Here is an 18,901-nt window from a genome sequence, read left to right on the forward strand (position 1 = left end):
TAAGTCAAACTCAGACTTGTAGTCATGCTAGTGGAGGTGATGGTGGTGGGGGTGACGATGATGGAATTCGAGAGCATTAAGTGGTTCCGCTGCTATATATGGAGTACCCCCATCATATTTATTTGGGAAACACAGTATACACATGCCAAATAAGATGAAGGCCATTGTGGAATACCTACCCATGCACAAGCCCTTTCCATCCACTGGGTTTAGGGGTTATAGTAGGGCCTTGTGGCCAATTCCAGCCTGGTAAATAGATTGATATGATAGATATTGATACCTTATCTAGCTCCTTCAGTGGGTTGAGTATCAGCAAGAAGGACACCAGACCAAGTGGGTATTGGTGTGCCCCATCTTTTGTTGACGATAGCAATACATTAATAGCACTCTTAGAGTGAAGTGGATCATATTTCAACCCATAAGGTCCACTAATTGGGACGGGGGGAGCATATGCTTGCTCCACTGTATCCTAGTTTTGATTATGGCTCACTCATTATCACAGGCATATGCCAATACTGGATTGTCTTTTGTTAATGAGATGTTCTCCCACCATACACAACCGACACACCTGTATGTGCTCTTGGCATAATCATATGATTTGTATGATGGTGGATTAGTGGGTATTAGTGCTATTACATCACAGTTTGGTGGCTATATGCTAGGAGGGATTACCTTTAGTAGTTGATGCAACACAGATGTTAGTAGTGTCAGATTATGTTTGGTTCCTCTTGGAGTTTATGATGTGGATTCATGTCACGCAATCAAACCGTAATGCATGTTGACTCTAACGGACTTACACTAGGGTTGATTCAGGCTAAGCAGTTTGATGAAGACATTAGTGAGCAGTTTCGAGTTTACCGGCGACGCCGACGTAGAGATCATCCCACGACAGCATCTATGTGGATGGACGATGAGAAACACTGCTCATAGGCAGTTTGTCATGTTATTTTCTTAGTCTTAGTGGGTTGGGTAGTAGTTTACTATTTAAATATTTTGATTTCATGTTTGAGTCTTTATGGGCTGGGCCTAGGGTCTGTTTGGGCCCAATTTTGAATTATTTTGAGTTTGGGTTATATATACAACTTAAGTTGGGGTTATTTTGGGAATTAAACATGTAGGGTTGTGAGGAATCAATTCTTTTATTTAAACCTTGTATCAAATTCGTTTTTGGCAATTTGAATGAAAGAAAAGAATTAAAAAAGCTCACGCTGCTCTCTCTCTCTCTTTCTCTCTCTCTCCTGGCGGTGTTGGTTTTCTCTCCTCTCTCCAGGTAAGTTTTCTCTCCTCCTTTCACCTTTGTTTCCCACTAGAAAACTTCTCCTTGCTCTCCTTTCCCTTCTCTTTGTTTCTTTTCTTTCTCTCCCTCTTTCTTATCACCTACTCTCTTTCCTAGGATACGCCATTACTTCAGAATATTATTTTCTCCTTTCTTAGGATTCCCACTTCTTCAAAATATTTTTTTCTTCTATTATTTATGTTCCTAGATGCTTTCTAACCCCTGTTTTGCAGCCAGGATCAGTAGGTAACATTAGCTCTCCTAAAATATTTCTCAATTATTTGTTTAAAACAAAAACTTCCTAAGACTCCCTTTATATTGTTAATTGTTGAATTCCTTGATAGAATTCTGATCTTGATTAGGATAGTTCTATTTTTCTTTAAGTTTCTTAATAGTCTTGCACTCAATTTAGTATTATGGTGCCAAGATCCCCATCCCCTTGTTTCCCTATCGATTCTTGTTTAGTTGTGCTTACCAGTAAGACTTATCGTGTTTATTTCTCTACTTTAACTGTCTTACATGCTTGATAAATCAGATTACAAGTGCTGCAAAATTCCTTTCTTTACTATCTGTCAAGAATAGGCGTTAATTCTAAGAGTCTAGTAGCCACTTTGTAGGTCCCCTAGTTTCTAGGGTTTCTCCTACATCACAGTTTCTATTAGTTTAGACTCTAAAGGTTTTTGGTTTTCCATTTCCTATACGACAACAACAATAAGAAGACACCTTATCCCAACTAAATGGGGTTAGCTATATGGATCCTTGCCTTCCAATTGGCTCTATTTGAGACATTCTAAATACAAGGTCTAAGCCATGCATATCCTTTTTCATCACTTCTCTTAAGGTTATTTTAGGTGTGTCTAGCTTTTCTAATTCCTTTAATCTAGATTAAATCACTTCTCCTTACAAGGGGCATTTAAAGGCCTTATTGGACGTGGCCATGCCACCTTAATCAACTTTCTCATAGCTTATTATTTATCAAAGCTACTTCCATACTAGCCTAACAAGATTATTCATTACCTTATCCTTCCTAATTTTTCCACTCGTCCATTTTAGCATCCTCATTTATGCTATACAAAGTTTATCAACATGATGCTTCTTGATAGCCCATACTCTGCACCATATAAATAACTGATCATTCGACGGTCCTATTAAGCTTTCCTTCAAGCTTTGGAGGAATACGTCGATCATACAAAACCCCAAACACATCTCTCCACTTCATCCACCTTATTTTAGTTATTTGGGAAACATCATCCTCTGTGAACACCATTATACATTTTAACTATGTCCATATATATACTTGCAACATTTCTCTTCTCTAATACTTGCCATACTAACTCTCTAGGAACTCTATTATAAGCTTTTTCTTGGTCAACATAGACCATATGAAGATCTTTTTGCATTCTTTTACCTTGCTTTAAGTATCCTATAAAGGTAAATAGTTTTTGTTGTAGATCTTTCCGGCATAAAACTAAATTGGTTCTTTGCAATAATGTTTTCTTGTCTCAAATGAGTTTCAATTTTTCTCTTCCATAATTTCATTGTACGACTTATAAGTTTAATGCCTCCATAGTTATTACAACGCTAAATATCTCATTTCTTCTTCTTCTTCTTTTTTTTTTTTGTAAATTAGGACCATGATGTTTCTTGTCTATTCATTTGACATTTTCCTAGTGCTTATAATCTTATTAATCAACTTGGTCAGCCAAGCTAGCCCATAGGTTCCTAAACACTTCCATACTTCTATTGGGATTTCATCATGTGCCTTGCTTACTTTCATCCTCCTTAAAGCTTCTTTTACTTCAAACATCATAATTCTTCGTATATATGTTTGAAAATTGGTGCTATGACGAATAATAGTCTTTTCGAGTCATGAGTACCTGAAGTATGTTCATTTAGTAGGTTAGAGAAATAAAATTCCCATCTATTCTTGATGTCCTCATCATGTACTAGTACTTCATCACCTTCACTTTTAGTACATCTAAGTATCTAACATAGTCAAGATATCCACTCTTCTTGTCCTTTATTTTAGTTGTCTTAAAAATAGCTTGTTCCCCTTCCTTTGTGCCTAGCTAATTATGTAGATCTTCATATTTCTTCTCCATTGCTTTTCCCTTAAGTTCCTTACCTTCATTTCTAGCTAACTTATAGTTTTGTATGTCCTCTACATCCTTAGTCTTTTACGATGACTTAAAGCTAGCTTTCTTATATCTTAATGGCTGCTTGAACTTCACCATCCCACCACCAAGTCTCTCTACGGGAATGGTGTTTTCCTTTTGATTCACCCATGATATCTTTAGTTGTTGTCTTAATACACATAGCCTTCTCATTCCACACCATATTAATGTCCACATCAAATTCCTACTTCCTTGTTTGACTAATTTGTTAATAAAATATTTCAAGTAGTCTCCTTTTAAGCTCCCCCACCTTATCCTAGGATTCTTAACCTCATACCTTCTATGAGTTTGTGGAGTGAGGCACATATCCAAAAACACTAGTTTAAGCTATGCTGTTGAGCTTTCCGTTGGTACCACCTTCCAATCTTTACACAATAATCAATCGAACCTTCTAGTTAGGAAGAATTCTATTTGGCTTCTATGATGTCCACTTTGAAGTAATTTAATGTTCTTCACTCTTTTTAAGTTAGTATTTACAAATTATGATAAGTAAATCAAAAGCAATACCAAAATCTAAAACTCACATCTTTTCCTCATTCCACTCTCCAAAACCATATCTTCTACATACACTTTCATAGCCTCTTTATCTTTCCCGAAATGTCCATTTAGATCACCCCCTATGATAATTTTTTCCCTATGACGGATTCCTTACATTAATCCATCCGTCCATGCATTAATTTTATTTGCAAATCTCTTTCTCCAGCACATGCTTGATAGATACAATCCCATCACCTCATCTTTTAACATCCACCAAATTGTTCTTTAAATCTTTAGCCACTATCATGCCTATTCTACTTTTATTATTTATATCCCCAATGTGCCAAAGCTTAAAGTCACCCAACTTCTTAGCTTTTTTACCCTTCCATATAGTCTCTTGAAAGCAAGCTATACTAACCCTTCTTTTTCTCATAGCATCTATTAATTCTAAGTTCTTACCTATTAAAGATCCTATGCTCGAAGATGCCACTCTGATCTTGTGTAGACTAACTTCTTTACCCACACTGCAAACCCTTGCCTATTTATCACCACATTTGGATGTTGATACAGTGTCCCTTATAGGGGACTCCCTAGCTAACCCTTGCCCACTTATCACTACACCAAGGGTTTATCAAGGAATGCCCTAGTACATCATTTATCATATAAATTTGTAGAATCCATGTAAAAAAAGGGTTTGGATGGGCTTCTCCAGTGTCGGCTGCCAACCTGACACACCAACCCTCCTCCTTTACATGAGCTTGGGATTGGCGGCAAAAATTGGCAGAGTTCGGTTTTTTATTTCCTATGATCCTATCAAAATTGTCATCTAGAATCTTAATCTTATTCTTATATAGTTGCACTTGACTTGCATTTCATATTTGACATTTTGATGTGTGTGTTATGCATATTTTAATATAGATTTAGTGTTTTACTTCATTCTCAGTTGAAATTTCTTACCATTCAAGTGAATTTATACTTTTAAGGATGTTTAGATGTGTGAAATTACATTCAAATTGGACCATATACAAAGCAAGCATCAGTGCAAATCAAAAGACCCATTATGGATTTTTTTTTTTAATTAAACTGACAATGGTTGTGTTCGTAGGCCTTTAAATAGGCTCTGCCGCCTAGAACCCATGAAACACACCACTGAAATTTGGCAAACCTCGTACCAGATTTCAGGTCATCTTGATAGGGCTGAGATACTGAGAATTTTGATTGTACCCATATATGGGATACCTCAAACCATTAGTCCACTAGTTAAAAGAAAAGGTTGTGAAGAGGCCAAGAAATTAATGGCCATACTCTATCCAACAAGGCCAATTACTTACTGCTGTACCTTACATAGGAGAGAATCAAAGATTGATCTATCCCAACAAGTTTTTTTACCTACCTAACCACATATTGTTAGATCCTCCTAAATGTAGATATCTTCTAATACTGTCTGCATCTCTGGTATCAGGAAGAAATAAATTTGTTAAGCTTACCAAGATTCCTCGGTCAAGAACAAGGATGTTGTCCATGTTTAGTACTGTGGAAATGCGGTGTGCAATTGTGATCACTGTCATGCCTTTACATTCACTAGAAATGGCACTCTGTAGAATTGATGCTGTTTGAGTGTCAACACTGGCAGTGCATTCATCCAAACATAGCACCTGCAAATTTTAATATGGAAAATTCTAACATTAATACCGGAAAATCTCTAATTTTTTTAGTTAGCTTTTATGTTGGTCAACCAATAATTGGTTTTGGACATCATTTGCATGTCTGTTTCATGTGAAAAAAGATATGCATGGCTTGGGCCTTGTATCAAGTATGATGGCCTCAAATAGAGCTGATTGGAAGGCAAAGATCCATCATCCATGTTGCAGGCCTCATTTAGTTGGGATGAGGCTTTTTCTTGTTGTTTTATATGGGCATACACTATGCCCGATAAGAGGAACATAGTGACATATGCTGCTTCAATTTAAAAGGTAGTGTTGGTTCTGTTACTACCACTTATCCCAAAAGCTCAAACTGATAAGGGCTGCAACAATGTTTATCAACGGTTCCAACATACACATGACACTATCACTTGGCACCGAGGGGCACAACAACTAACACAAAACCTACACAAGCCATTGATCGCCCCTGGTTCTGATATCATGTTATTACTGCTTACCTCAAGAGCTTAAGTTGCGAATGGATACAACAATAGGTTCCTTTCATATCCTTAACATAGTTATAATTTAAATTCCAATGCAAAGAATAAGTCCAATCCACTGCCGAGAAATATAATAGAAAACTAGAATTGAATAATAACGCAAAATCTGTAATTATATTACCAGGGAAATATAATAATCAAGTTACATAAACATCTAGAGTGTAATTTCTTGAAGAACCTCTATTGATTAATATGACCTAGCAGGTAGGCCTTTTCCGAAAAGAAAATTTTAAAATAATTTCAAATTGATAATTCAATTTTTTGGACAAATAAATTTTTTTTGGGATGAATAAATAAATATATTAAAAACAAGGGAACAAAATATACAAGCCAACAAACCAGCCCTCAAATGGAAGGGAGGGGAGGAGAGCTTATGCCCTAGGAGACAACAATGAGCCTATTCCTTGGGGAGTCAGCAACTGGGGGATGAGAGAAAGACGAAATCCTAGACAATACATCAAAATGGATGGCATTCCAAATCAAGTCAAGAGAACGGGATTTGGAAGTCCATCGCCTGAGATTGCGCTCCCACCGAAGATGATTGATGGTGGCACTGAAAACTAGTCTACCAATGCAGTCACAAATGGAGGAGCCAAAATTTCTCAGAATCCAGGACCAATCTCGAGCAAAACCTAGTGGACGCAGCGACCGGGGCTAGATGGTAGCAATGGCTTTTCTCCAGAGGGACCTAGGGAGGGGCAAATAAAGAACAAGTGCTCTATATCTTTTAGGCCATTCCAGCAAAGGATACAACTGGGGGTAGTAGGGATCTGATGGCCAGTGAGAAAAGATTGGGTGGGGAGGGCGAGGTGGAGGGCTCTTTAGAGGGTAAGGGACGGGGGATGTGACCTTTGAACCAAACCAAGGGGGCCAAGGGGGCTTGGGGGAGGGGGTACGAAGGAAGTTCCAGGCGGATGAAGTGAAAAAGGATTTAGAAGGGGAAGGGAGCCAAACAGTGGTATCAATAGGGGCATTAGATAGAGGAGGGAGGGAGTCCCAAATTTGAAGGAGATTGGGATGGGGGGGGGGGTAGAGTCCTAGGAGCCATTGATGATGAAGGCGGATAAAGGGGTGGATTTGGGGATGCGGGTGTCATAGACCATTTGGGGGCCAAGCAAGGTGAAAAGAATGCCTATTGAATGCTAAGGGTCTAGCCAAAAGGGAATGGAAGAACCAGACGAGATAAAGTTAGAGATAGCGGCAAGGGTCCGCAGTCTTAAAAGTAGAAGCTTTCTCCAAACCCAAGAAGGGTTAGAACTTAGAAGGCAAGGGGACGGTCCAAAAGGAGTTAGAACGAAGGAGGTAGGAGTAGACCCAATGAACCCAGATGGAATCTTGCTTGAAAGCAATTTTCCAAATGAGCTTGAGAAGGCAAGCCAAATTGACATCACGAATCCGGTGAATACCCAAGCCCCCTTCAAAGGTTGGATGGCAAATGGTTGACCAACTAAAATGGTGCGAGGCTTCTTGACCCTTCCAAAGGAAAGCAACAAAGAGAGACTCCATGGCATGGATGGTAGATTTGGTAATGGCGAAGATTCCGCACTAATAGAGGTACGGAGATTGAAGAATGGAGCGGATGAGGACTACTCGACCAGCAAAGGAGAGAAGCTTACCTTTCCAAAGTTGGAGTTTCTTCCGAATATGGTCGAGCATGAGAGAGCAGTGATGACGAGTGAGCCTATTGGGGATAAGAGGCAAGCCGAGATAGACAATAGGGAAGGAGCCAGGCTTGAAGCCTAAAGAATGGAGGAGGGAATCGTGAAGGTGGTTAGAAGCTCCAGAAAGAAAGAGAGTGGACTTGTCTAGGTTGACCCTAAGACCAGAAAGGGAATTAAAGAGGGTAAGGGCCGAGAGGATGGAGGAAATGGAGGAATGATTAGCTTTAGAGAAGATCATGGGATCGTCCGCAAAAGTGAGATGGGTGAGGTTCAAAGATTTACTTAGGGCCTGTTTGGTTACTTGAGTCTGTAGGTTTCAAAAATTTAGAGATTTCAAATCTACAGACTTCAAATCTCTAGAGTCATGGTTCGTAAAATTAACTGTTTGGTTAGTTTGAATTTTTGGAATGAAATTTCTAGATTTATCCTAAAAAAATATTTATTGAATTACGGTTCAAATCTTTAACGCTTTGATAGTATGGGTGAAATCTCTGGATTTCACCTCATACCCATAAATCTACAGATTCACGTTTTTAGTGTAAAAATGTGAATCTCTAGATTTCATGAATTTAGGGATTCACACAACCAAACAGGTAAAAATCTCCCATTTGTGAATCCAGAGATTTCAAATCTCTGGATTTGCTTAACCAAACAGGCCCTTAGGGATCGGGCAGATGAGCAACTGGTCAGTTTTGGATTGAAGGATTTAGGAGAGGACTTCCAAAGCCAATGTAAAAAGGTAAGGAGAGAGGGGGCAGCCCTGGCGAATTCCTGAGAAAGAACCCTGCAAGGGAGCCATTGGTAAGGAAAGAAAAGCGAGGGGTGAAGATAAATATCTCGACCCAATGGACGAAGAGAGAGAGGACCTCACTGATAAAGTCCCAGCGGATGGAATCAAAGGCTTTATGGAGGTCAACCTTAAGGAGGGCAGCAGGGGAGTGGGAGGATCTCTTAAAGCCGCGAACAACCTCCGCACAAAGGAGTATGTTATTCGAGATACTTCGGCCAGAGATGAAAGTAGATTGGTTTGAACTCACAAGGGAGGGGATAACGTTTTTTATCCTGTTCGCAAGGACCCTGCCACCCTAGAGATGAACTTATAGAGGAGGTTACAAAGGAAATGGGACTAAAATCCGAGAGAGAGGAGGCTCCTGGCTTTTTAGGGATGAGGCTGATGAAAGTTCGGTTGACGGAGGAAAGTGGGGAAGGGTTGAAGAAGAAGTTACGAATGGCATGCACTAGGTCCTCCTCAATAAAGTTCCAAGAGATGAGAAAGAATCCCATATTGAAGCCATCCGGGCCCAGAGCCCGATTGGCTTTATGAGAGCAAATGGCAAGAAGAATTTCCTCAGAGGAGGGGATAACACAAAGAGAGGAGGAAGAGGAAGGGTTGATGAACTTATCGAGTTGCCCGGGAGCAGGGGACGGGGGGAGAGGGGGGAGAGGAGACTCGAGAAGGAGATGACCTCCTCTTTGATGCTACAGGGGTCAAAAATCCAGGAGCCATTGCTAGAGAGGAAGAGGAATTTTAGTTGAGGTTGTGGCGGGCTCTAAGAGATCTATGAAAGTCAGCTATGTTTGAGTTACCAAGCTCAAGCCATTTGATACGGGCCTTTTGGTAGAGAAAACTCTCTTCATTGGAGGCGAGGGTGGATAGATCCGAAGAGAGAGCTTTTTCATTCTCCGCCAGGGAGGGGTTGAGAGGGTCATCGAGGAGAAGGGATTGGACTCGGAGAAGCTCTGAGCGGCAGGAGACAACTCTATAAGAGATATTGCCATACTTGTTAGAATTACAAAGCGTAGAGCATCCTTGGCATTATGGAGCTTACGAGCGAAGGCAATAAGAGGAAGAGAGTGACAGTGAACCGGCTTGAGCCAAGCTTTTTTGACCATAGAGAGGAATAAAGGGTTTGAAGTCCACATGCCAAAGAACTTGAAAGGCTTGGGACCAGAGGAGACCTGGGGGGGGGGAGGAAATGGACATGGTAGGGGGAATGGTCAGAGAGGCTAGCATGAGAAGCAGGGAAGGAGGAAAGCCAGGAATCATTAAAGAGAAAGCGGCCAAGTTTGGAGGCAATTTTGGCATTGTCGACCCGATGATTGTGCCAAGTGAGGGGGTGACCCGACCAACGAAGATCGGATAAGCCAGAATCGTCAATGTAGGAATTGAAGTCATCAATCGCGTCAGAATCTGGGGGGGAACCTCCAACACACTCATGGGAGTACCGAACAATGTTGAAGTCCCCACCGGTCCCCTAGGGGAGACCCTCAGTGGAGTGAGAGATAGAGCGAATATCATTCCAAAGAGGAGAACGATCAGGGGCTTGATTGAGGCCGTAGACAATGGTAAGAAAGAAGGGAGGAGAGAGACAGAGGAAGAGATTTTGAGGTGCAAGAATTGAGGGGAGGAATTTAAGAGGGTTATTTGGAATCTAGAGGGGTCTTATAGGATCCAAATATGCCCGTTGGGGGAAAGAGAGGAGTTGGAGAGGAATGACAAAGAGGGGGCAATCCGATGGGCATTATCAAGATGAACATGGGTTTCAAGAAAAGCACAAAAGGAGACCTTTGAGTCTTTAATGGTATTTTTGACTTCAGTTTGTTTCACAAGGGAGATAAGACCCCTTATATTCCAGATGAAGAAGTCAGACATTGTAACATTAAGGGAGGGCAACAACATCGCTACTGAGTTGGAATTCAGTGGGAGTAATGGCAGCAGCTAACTTGGTAGAGATGAAGGGAGGGGACACACACATGGAGGGAGAGATAGGTGAGGCAGTTTCAAAGATATCCGGTTCAACGGAGAAGTCGGATGTGGGAGAAAGCGGTTCAAGGGAGAGAGAATGGCGATGAGATAGGAGAGGGTCAAAAGAAGAAGGCAATTCGGTTTGGATGTGAAGGGGAGGATGGTCCAGAGAGCCAAGAGAGTTGGCCGAAATAGGCTTGGGATGAGGTTAAGGTTTGCGGGCTTCTTTAGATGAGTGGGTGGGCTGGATGTGGGCTTAGATAAAATGGGTTTATGGGTTAGGGAGCAGGTAGAAGGAGTCATAGAACTAGTGGATGGGTTGGGGTTGGGCCCAGGAGGCAGAGGGATTTTTTTCCGTCATGGGTATGGGCAAGGCGAGTAAAAGGCCCTAGTTCAATGGATAAAAGAAGTTGGTGGGCTTTAGAAGATGTATTTGGGCCCAAGGGGAAGGTGGGAGTAGGTAATAAGGGTAAACTGGGTAATGGTAACATGGAGGCTTCAAAAGTCGCATCGTAGGCAGGCGGAGAAGATAAAACCGGAGGATATGTGGGATTGTCTTTCACCGAGAGAAGAAAGAGGGGAGACGGTGATGGTTTTGCAGAGGTCGAGGCATCAAGGTTTGCATCAGAATGGTAAGCCAAAGCTCTAGGATCCATGGTTTGAGGTGACGACTCCACCTGTGACTGGAAAAGGTGTATTGGTTCTCTGTAGCTTCAGCGTCAACAGCGTACTGAACTTCTACTGTAGCAACAGGGACTGCGGTAACAGGGGGTTGACAGCCCTTGGAATAGGGGTGGTTCTCTTTCTCGGGAATCGCGCTAGCAGAGGAAGCTTTCTGAAAGTGATCGATTACATCGTCTTCGTCGCCGGTAGGTGTTGGCCACCGGCAGGGTTTCCATCAGAGATGCAGGGTCTGTCGGCGTGGCAGCAGTGCAGGCAGAATTCTTAGCGGAAATGGCCTGATTCCTATCTGATGCAATGCATCAAAGGTCTTTGATGCCATGGCTTTAGTAGGGACAGGAACAGGGATATCAGTAGCAGTCTTCAAGATAATCGTTGAAGCAGTTGCAGCACTGGCTTTAGGAGAATCCTAAATTTGCTGAAAATTTTCCATTGTTGCAGTCGATTCGGGGTCATCACCATTGCAAACCGGAAGAAGTGATGAGCAGTCCTTGGGGTTGTGGCTGAAACTGGAGCAGAGCTCACATCGATGTGGAACCCAGTCATAAACAATCACCATAATTCAAGCCATCATCATCCTCGATCGTGACAAAAGGAGGAAGAGGTTTAGTGGCAGAAAATTCATAGAGATGCAAGCATACGAGAGTCTCTCTAGGTCGAGAGTTTGAGTCAGAGTGAAGGGGTTTTCCATGGCTGATCCGATATGACTTAGTCGCAGTTCCAGAATTCCAGAGGTAGCCTAGGGAGATTGAACTACATGGGTAAAGTGCTGAAGTCAACCCTATGGAGAGGCATTTAAGGAGACCAAGATTTGATGAAGATTGGAGCCTTACCAACGAACCAGGGGAGCCTTCCAAGGCATGGGTTTTGCAATCCAGTGAAGCAAAATTGAATAGAAAGGCACCAAGAGTCCAGAAGGTATGTTTCCATGAGGCCATGGGCATTCCATTGTTTAGTGAGAGAGGCTTTGATAATGTTGAGAGGGGGGGGGGGGAACAGGGCCATGGAAATGACCAAGAATGGCAGTTTTCCATCGATTAATACTAGGGGCTGTAGAGGAGGAAGGGCAGTGTGCATAGGGGGCAAGACTGGGGGTGGTGGGAGGTAGATTGGAGAGTTGCAGGTCTGTAACAGAGGGACTGGGTTTAGAGAAGAGGGCTTTCCAAGTGCGGGAGGGGTTGAGAGTGGATGGTGGTGGCGGGTCAGTAGATGGGGGGAGAAGGTGAGATCAAGGGGGAGAGGGAGAGCTCCGGCGACAGAGGGAAGGGGGGTGTGAAGGGGGCATATTTAGGCAGCATCAATGTTCCTCTTGCCTGCTGTATCAACTTAACCTGTTGATTTTGACAACTTGTTTAACAACTTTCCATGGGTTTGGAGGAAAATCCTCTTGCTCCGTCCTTATGCCACCTCCGCTATCTCTACTTCCGTGTCTTCTGGCTCACACACCTCCTTTTGGCTCGACCCTTGGCATCCGATGGGCATTCTCTATAACCATTTTGGTCCCCGCTCAGTCTATAATTCATGCATCCCTAAATCCACCCCCTTGTCGGCTTTCATCTTGAATGGTTCTTGGAACCCTTGCCCTCTCCCTCTTCTCACACAGGTTTGGGATTCTCTTCCCCCTCTTACTAGTTCTCCTTGTGACCTTACCATTTGGCTCCCTTCTCCCACCAAAACCTTCTCCATCTCTTAGGCCTGGAACCTCTTTAGACCCCAGAACCCCAAACACCCTTGGCCCCCTTTGGTTTGGTTCAAAAACCACATCCCCCGTCATTCCCTTACCCTTCGGAGAGCCCTAAACCTTGCCCTTCCCACCCAATCCTTCCTTGCTAGCCGCCATATCCCCGTAAACCAAAACTGCATCCTCTGTTGGTCCGGTTTGGAATCCCTTGAACACCTTTTCTTTTCTTGCCCTTTCTCCAGATCCATCTGGGGAAAAGCCATTCCCTTCATATGGCCCCGTTCGAGGTGTTCATTCGGTTTTGGGCGAGACTGGTCTTGGATTTTGAGAAACTTTTCAGGTTCTTCCATTTGCGATCGGATTGGTAAGGTAGTGTTCCGTGCCTTGGTCCATCACCTTTGGTGGGAAAGAAATCTTCGGAGATGGACTTCCAAATCTCGCTCTATAGATAAGATTTGGAATGCCATCTATCTTGAGGTTTCTTCTAGATTGGTTGCTATACCCCAAGGAACAGGCTCATTGTTGTCTCCTGGGGTCTTAGTTCTTCTTTCCGGTCTTCCTCTTAAGACCTTGTTCTTTGTTCCTTTTCGTTTAATATAATTATTTATTCATCCAAAAAAAAGAAGTAATTAGTTATACTCATTTTGGAGAATTGGTGACAGATTCTTTTCCCCCTCTTGCTGATAAGCTATGATCTATGAAGTTCCTAAGATAAGGCTCCTAATGTAGTGAAATTATAGAAAAGGGTTGTTCTTCAGAAAAAGAAAAGAAAACATGAAACCACAAGACAAAGGTCTTGGTTAAGAAAGGTGCAGTTTCTTGAAATTAATGCTTGTAAGGAGATGTTGTATGCAAAGGAACAGTATGGTGTTCATTCTCGCATCTTATTTTCTTCAACCATGTATAACAGGTTGAGGTCTAAAGGATCAGCGCTGTTCACGCTATAAGTTTTGGAATTTGGAATACCTTAGAAGACTTCAATAATGCACGTGCAAGGCATAGGAGCTGCCGTTGCCCAACAGAGAATGTTGACCCAGCTTGTTTTACATAAGTATCCAGACCTCCAGTTGCTTCAACTTCCTCCTTAACATGACATTTTTCTAGAGCATGCCAAATTTTTGCATCACTTGTCATCCTGGATGGATCAAGGTTGTCCCTGCAAATGTACAATAGATAGCAAGTGCACTTGTTGGTTACAGGAACCAGTAGAACTCATTTTCAAATTAAATTTAACCCTTTGCCTAATAAATAAAAAGCATTCTACATTGAATGGAGAAGTGACAGTTATTCCATAAGGGAAAAGGATGAAAAAAAAAAAAAAAAAAAAAAAAACCTTAATGTTCCTTCAAATAAGAATGGGCATTGCGGAACAACTCCAAAATGTGAACGCAAGTCTCTGACAGCAACGTCTGCCACATTAACACCATCTACCAAAATAGAGCCCCCACATATTGGGCTAAGACGAAAAAGGGCATTTATGATGCTAGATTTTCCAGCACCTGTTCTTCCAACAATTCCAACCTGATTGGATAACACAATAAACCAGTGGGAAGGGGAAAAAAGAAAGAAATTAGAAATTCTGGAGGAATGGCAGGGTATAACTGGAGCCTAGACAATCTTTTATGTGGACTGACCTGTGTGCCTCCTGCAATAGTAAAAGTGACATCATGCAAGGCAGCAGGCGAATAAAGCATATATCTCAATGTAACATGCTGAAATTCAATCTGTCCTTGGAATGGCCAAGCTGCTTCTATAAGTTGGCATCCTTTAAGTTCTTCTTGAGGAACATCCATATACTGAAAAGAACAGTCAATATTTTAAAGATCAGCATAATAGTAATCAGTCAAATGATTGCTCTATTGATACCTGAAGAACCCTTTCCACAGAAACCATTTCCTTCTCTGTTTCAGTGAAACTAGATAAAAAGCTGCTGAGCAAAGAGACCAATGGAGCTGCATATGAGAGAGCCAAGCCAACCTGTATCAAGTTGAAGAATCCTATTACTTAAACAAATGAGCTAACTCATACAATGAAACTGAAAAGATGATAGATGATGAATGACATGTAAAAGTTGAGGCTTTGGAAATCTTACCAATCCAGGTGTACCAAAACTAACTAGGAAACTGCCATGAGATCCAATGATAGCCATTACAGCGACAAAAGATATAACAAATGCTGCTAGCAACTGAAAAAGACCATCAATCACTAATATAAAAGTCATAAATATTGTGCGTCAATATTGAGGAGAAAGTAGTGCATACTTGAAGGCGCAGTGAGAGCCACAAACTTGCTGTTATCTCCGAGTAGGAAGTTTGCTGATATACCAAAACATTCTCGGTAAACTTAGCCATGAAATATTCCTGCCAGTCGATCATTAAAAACTGCCATTATTTTCAGTACTAGGAACACAATTGCATCTTTAGAGGAAGGGGAAGTACTGAAATTGATTAGAAGATATTAATTTCTAAGTTGCCAATCAACATTCAAAGGGATATATGATATTATCACAACTTATTACATAGTGCATAACTGCACACATAGAACTCAAGCCTTATTCCAACTAAATGGGGTTTGGTACATATATCCACTTTCACCAATCCAACCCTAATAAAAACATAATTGTTACAACCGTCCAATGCTCTGCAAGTATTTCCTCACTACTTTCCCCAAAAACCAATTTAGGCCTCCCCTGGCTCTCTTATTTCCTTCGATTTGAATCATATCACTCCTCCTTACCGTATGTGGATGTGTCAGTAATGTATTGGGCCTGGCGGTTCTAATAACTTGATTGTTACAACTTATCTGAAAAGCTCTAGCTGTTAGAAAGGCCATACAACAATGTACACCAGAACCCCGTCCACAAAAGATCAAGCTTTTAGAAAGGGCATACAACTATTATATCAATCCCTCCTGCATCTGCAGGACACCCTACACACACAACTCGCATGTTGTACACTTGTACCCACACATGGCACTCGGTTTATAAAGCTCAAGGGCGCAATACATACATGGTGTACCTTGTATTTTTCTCCAAATTTTTTGTGTTTATATGGACTTCTACATGAACATGAGACAAAAGAATTTTACCATTTTACAATAGCAACAATAGTTGAGGAGCAAAATTAAATTTTGCAATTTATAACAGCAAATCTAGTAACATTATTCATGCTTTCAAATAATACTTGTGAACTGAAAATCAATTTAGCCCCTAAAAACAATATTATAATAACTTTTTAAAAAATGTTGATTATCAATGGGACTACTGTATTTGATATCCATAGAAAGACCTAAATATCAGAAGTTACCTCAGCCTTGAATGCTCTAATTGTTGATGATCCATCCAAAGTCTCAGTGAAAGATGCATAGATAGGAGATCGGGAAACACTGTCCAGTCTCCGTAGTTCACGTGATGTTGATCTATAGTAGAACTGGAGAAATTCTAACTTGATAAGCAAGGTTAACTCTACCGTTTAGGATAATTTAAACATTATGTTTACATGAAGCAGTATTTTTCTTCTAATATTTAAAGAAAGAGAAAAGGGAGAATTTTTTTTTTGATGAATAAAGAATTTCATTACCAAAAAAACCCCCGGAGGGGAGGGAGAAATGTCAACTTAACGCGTCAGAGAGAGAGAGAGATGATTGTGAAGCCATGTTCCTTTTATGGACCATCAATAACAAGTTCATAGAATTTCAATACAACATCCATCCAAATACTGAATCTTTTGTCATATAATATGATTGAAGTGCATAACAATAAAACTGCTTGATGTAGGTCCAGCATCGAACTGGCCTATCTTCCTTTGAAATCAACCTAAGGTTGATATGTGTGGGGGTTGGGCTTTTGTTTCATATGTTTATGTGGTCATGGGCCCCATAAGTTTACTATCTAGGCCAAGTACAAAAATAGGTTATTTATTTGGTTTAAATTAAGTCAAGTCTATTTAGAGTGATACATATTAATTAAATAGACCTTATCAGGGACCTGATACACATTAATTAATTAGTTTAATGAATAGTCCTATTAGGCTAATATGTATTATTAGAGTTACATTTCAATTTCTATTTGAGCACTACTAGGAATGCAATTACAAGGCTATAAACAAGCCCTAAGCATGTGATAATTCACAATTCAGACTATTAATAACATCATTTATTGCAGCTTATGTGTTTGTTGTTCCGATTCCCTTAAACACCAAAATTTCTAAGTGACATCTATGCCAATCTAACTGTTGAACTAACTCAAACTAGGAGGCAATGTTGTTAATAATGTAGGGATGTAATTACTGGCCTCTTCCCTGGTTAGATTAATTGGAATGAAATAGTATCAAGTATGATGCTAAAGTGTGGGAAGACCTAGCAATTAGATTAGCGTACATCTGACCTTGAATTCTGGGTGTCTTGGGAACTTTGTAAATTCAAGAAAGTTCAGGAAAAATATTAAAAAAAAAAAAGTCACGGGAAGGGGAGTGATTAGGCTGCCAATACTATCTGAATGGAGCCTTAAGGATGGAATACTCAAATTGAGAATGAAGGTTGAACTCTAATCTTCAACCAAGCAAACATCTAGGCTTAACTTCACCTTTAGAACCCTTTTCAGCCTCAGATCTTGAGTTCCCAATTGACAGAACAGGTCTTCCTAACATGTACAAGAGGAGTTGCTCGAAGAGAAGCTTCTCTTATTCAATATTCTATTTGATTTCTTCCTGTCGATTGGAGGGGTCTATTTTTACATAATATGCTGGAGTCCTAGTTTGATTTGGGCTCCAAGCTGGACTCTAACTCAAAATTAGGAACAAATTGACTAAGACTAGCACATTTAAGATTGAAGTAAAAACACAAGAAAAGACTATTCTCCCCTTATAATTTAAGTTAGGCAAAATTTAAACGAATTAAACTAATTTCATACTTCTTAGGCATTAAACTTTGGGCCCATAGAATAGGCCAATGACCATATAAACATATTAAATTAAGTCCCAACACCAAGATCCATCAAACCTAGGTTGATTTCAAAGGAAAGTAGCCAATTCGATGTCTGATCTGCATTACATTGTGTCACGATTCATGAGGGGAGGGCAGTTTGACTGCTGTATGCAGGCTAGTGCAATCTATTAAAACATTATGTAAACATGACCCTCTGTTCTTTGGATTACACTGGGTCATGTATATTTTAGTCTAAGAGTCCTTTTACTTTTAGTTTTACTTTTAACTATTTAGTCTTGTAATTAGAATCTAAGTAATCTATTACGGGCAATAAATTTTCCAATATGCTGAGTTGATTTCCATCCATATTATGTGATATTCTGGGATTCTCTTCGAAGCTCTATAATTAACGGATCATGGGGGAGAACTCCTGCATCTTGCGCAACTATCCCTCCACACCATTCTCTTCTCTCTTCTCTTTTAGTCTAGTCCTCAGATTTGATCTCATAGGTGTGATATGGGGACATGGTATCAAACCAGTAACTACAGATCCCATTCTGAAATTAGAAAGTTTCCAGTTTGAGAGTTGCCTTGGCGATATTTCAACTCTACATATTGCTACATATCAGCTGTTATTCTAAGAGACTAACTACTATTCCAGCTATGACTTATACCTTCTTATCATCACATCAAGGACTATCAAGATTTAATTGCTTAACTACCTCTTCTATGAACAGCCTGCCTACAGTTGCTGTGTACTTGAAGATTATGCTTATGGTTCTTGCTTTCGGGAAAAATTTCCAGATATTTGTGGTTGTTGACATCTTCTATTTTACTTCACTGAAGTGGTCGAGGTTTTGAGGGTTTCTCTTTGTCCCCACTAGGAGGAAGACTTAAGTTTAATTTTCCAAGTAACTGGTGGCTGCTCTGCTTGTTGAACCTTAAGTCTGGTGTCTTGCTTCTAATACTGTGACTAATCAGGGCTGCTAATCAGATAGAGTTTTTGGGAACTTGTTTTGCTTATACTACATACTCTCAAAGCCATCCTAGGGTCTGACATGAGTTTCTTTTGTTGGCAC

At 40.7% G+C, this 18,901-nt stretch overlaps 1 protein-coding gene across 2 annotated transcripts in view; it reads right to left on the reverse strand.

Moving 5' to 3' along the window:
- ABCC13 (multidrug resistance-associated protein 11) overlaps window positions 1–18,901 on the reverse strand; it is an 84,999-nt gene that overhangs the window by 2,981 nt on the left and 63,117 nt on the right. The window contains exons 28-35 of one of the 2 annotated variants that reach the window (XM_089149946.1): window positions 16,205–16,327; window positions 15,161–15,259; window positions 14,992–15,084; window positions 14,766–14,876; window positions 14,534–14,695; window positions 14,233–14,420; window positions 13,866–14,055; window positions 5,415–5,582 (exon numbers count right to left, since the gene is read on the reverse strand). In XM_089149946.1, coding sequence (XP_089006072.1) covers window positions 5,415–5,582; window positions 13,866–14,055; window positions 14,233–14,420; window positions 14,534–14,695; window positions 14,766–14,876; window positions 14,992–15,084; window positions 15,161–15,259; window positions 16,205–16,327 — 1,134 coding nt within the window. The remainder of the gene's footprint in view (window positions 1–5,414; window positions 5,583–13,865; window positions 14,056–14,232; window positions 14,421–14,533; window positions 14,696–14,765; window positions 14,877–14,991; window positions 15,085–15,160; window positions 15,260–16,204; window positions 16,328–18,901) is intronic. The other variant, XM_089149947.1, reaches the window with a different exon arrangement.

The sequence above is a fragment of the Hakea prostrata genome, chromosome 3, assembly GCF_041222555.1.
Source record: "Hakea prostrata isolate BN-2017 chromosome 3, UWA_Hpros_2, whole genome shotgun sequence".
NCBI lineage: Eukaryota > Viridiplantae > Streptophyta > Magnoliopsida > Proteales > Proteaceae > Hakea > Hakea prostrata.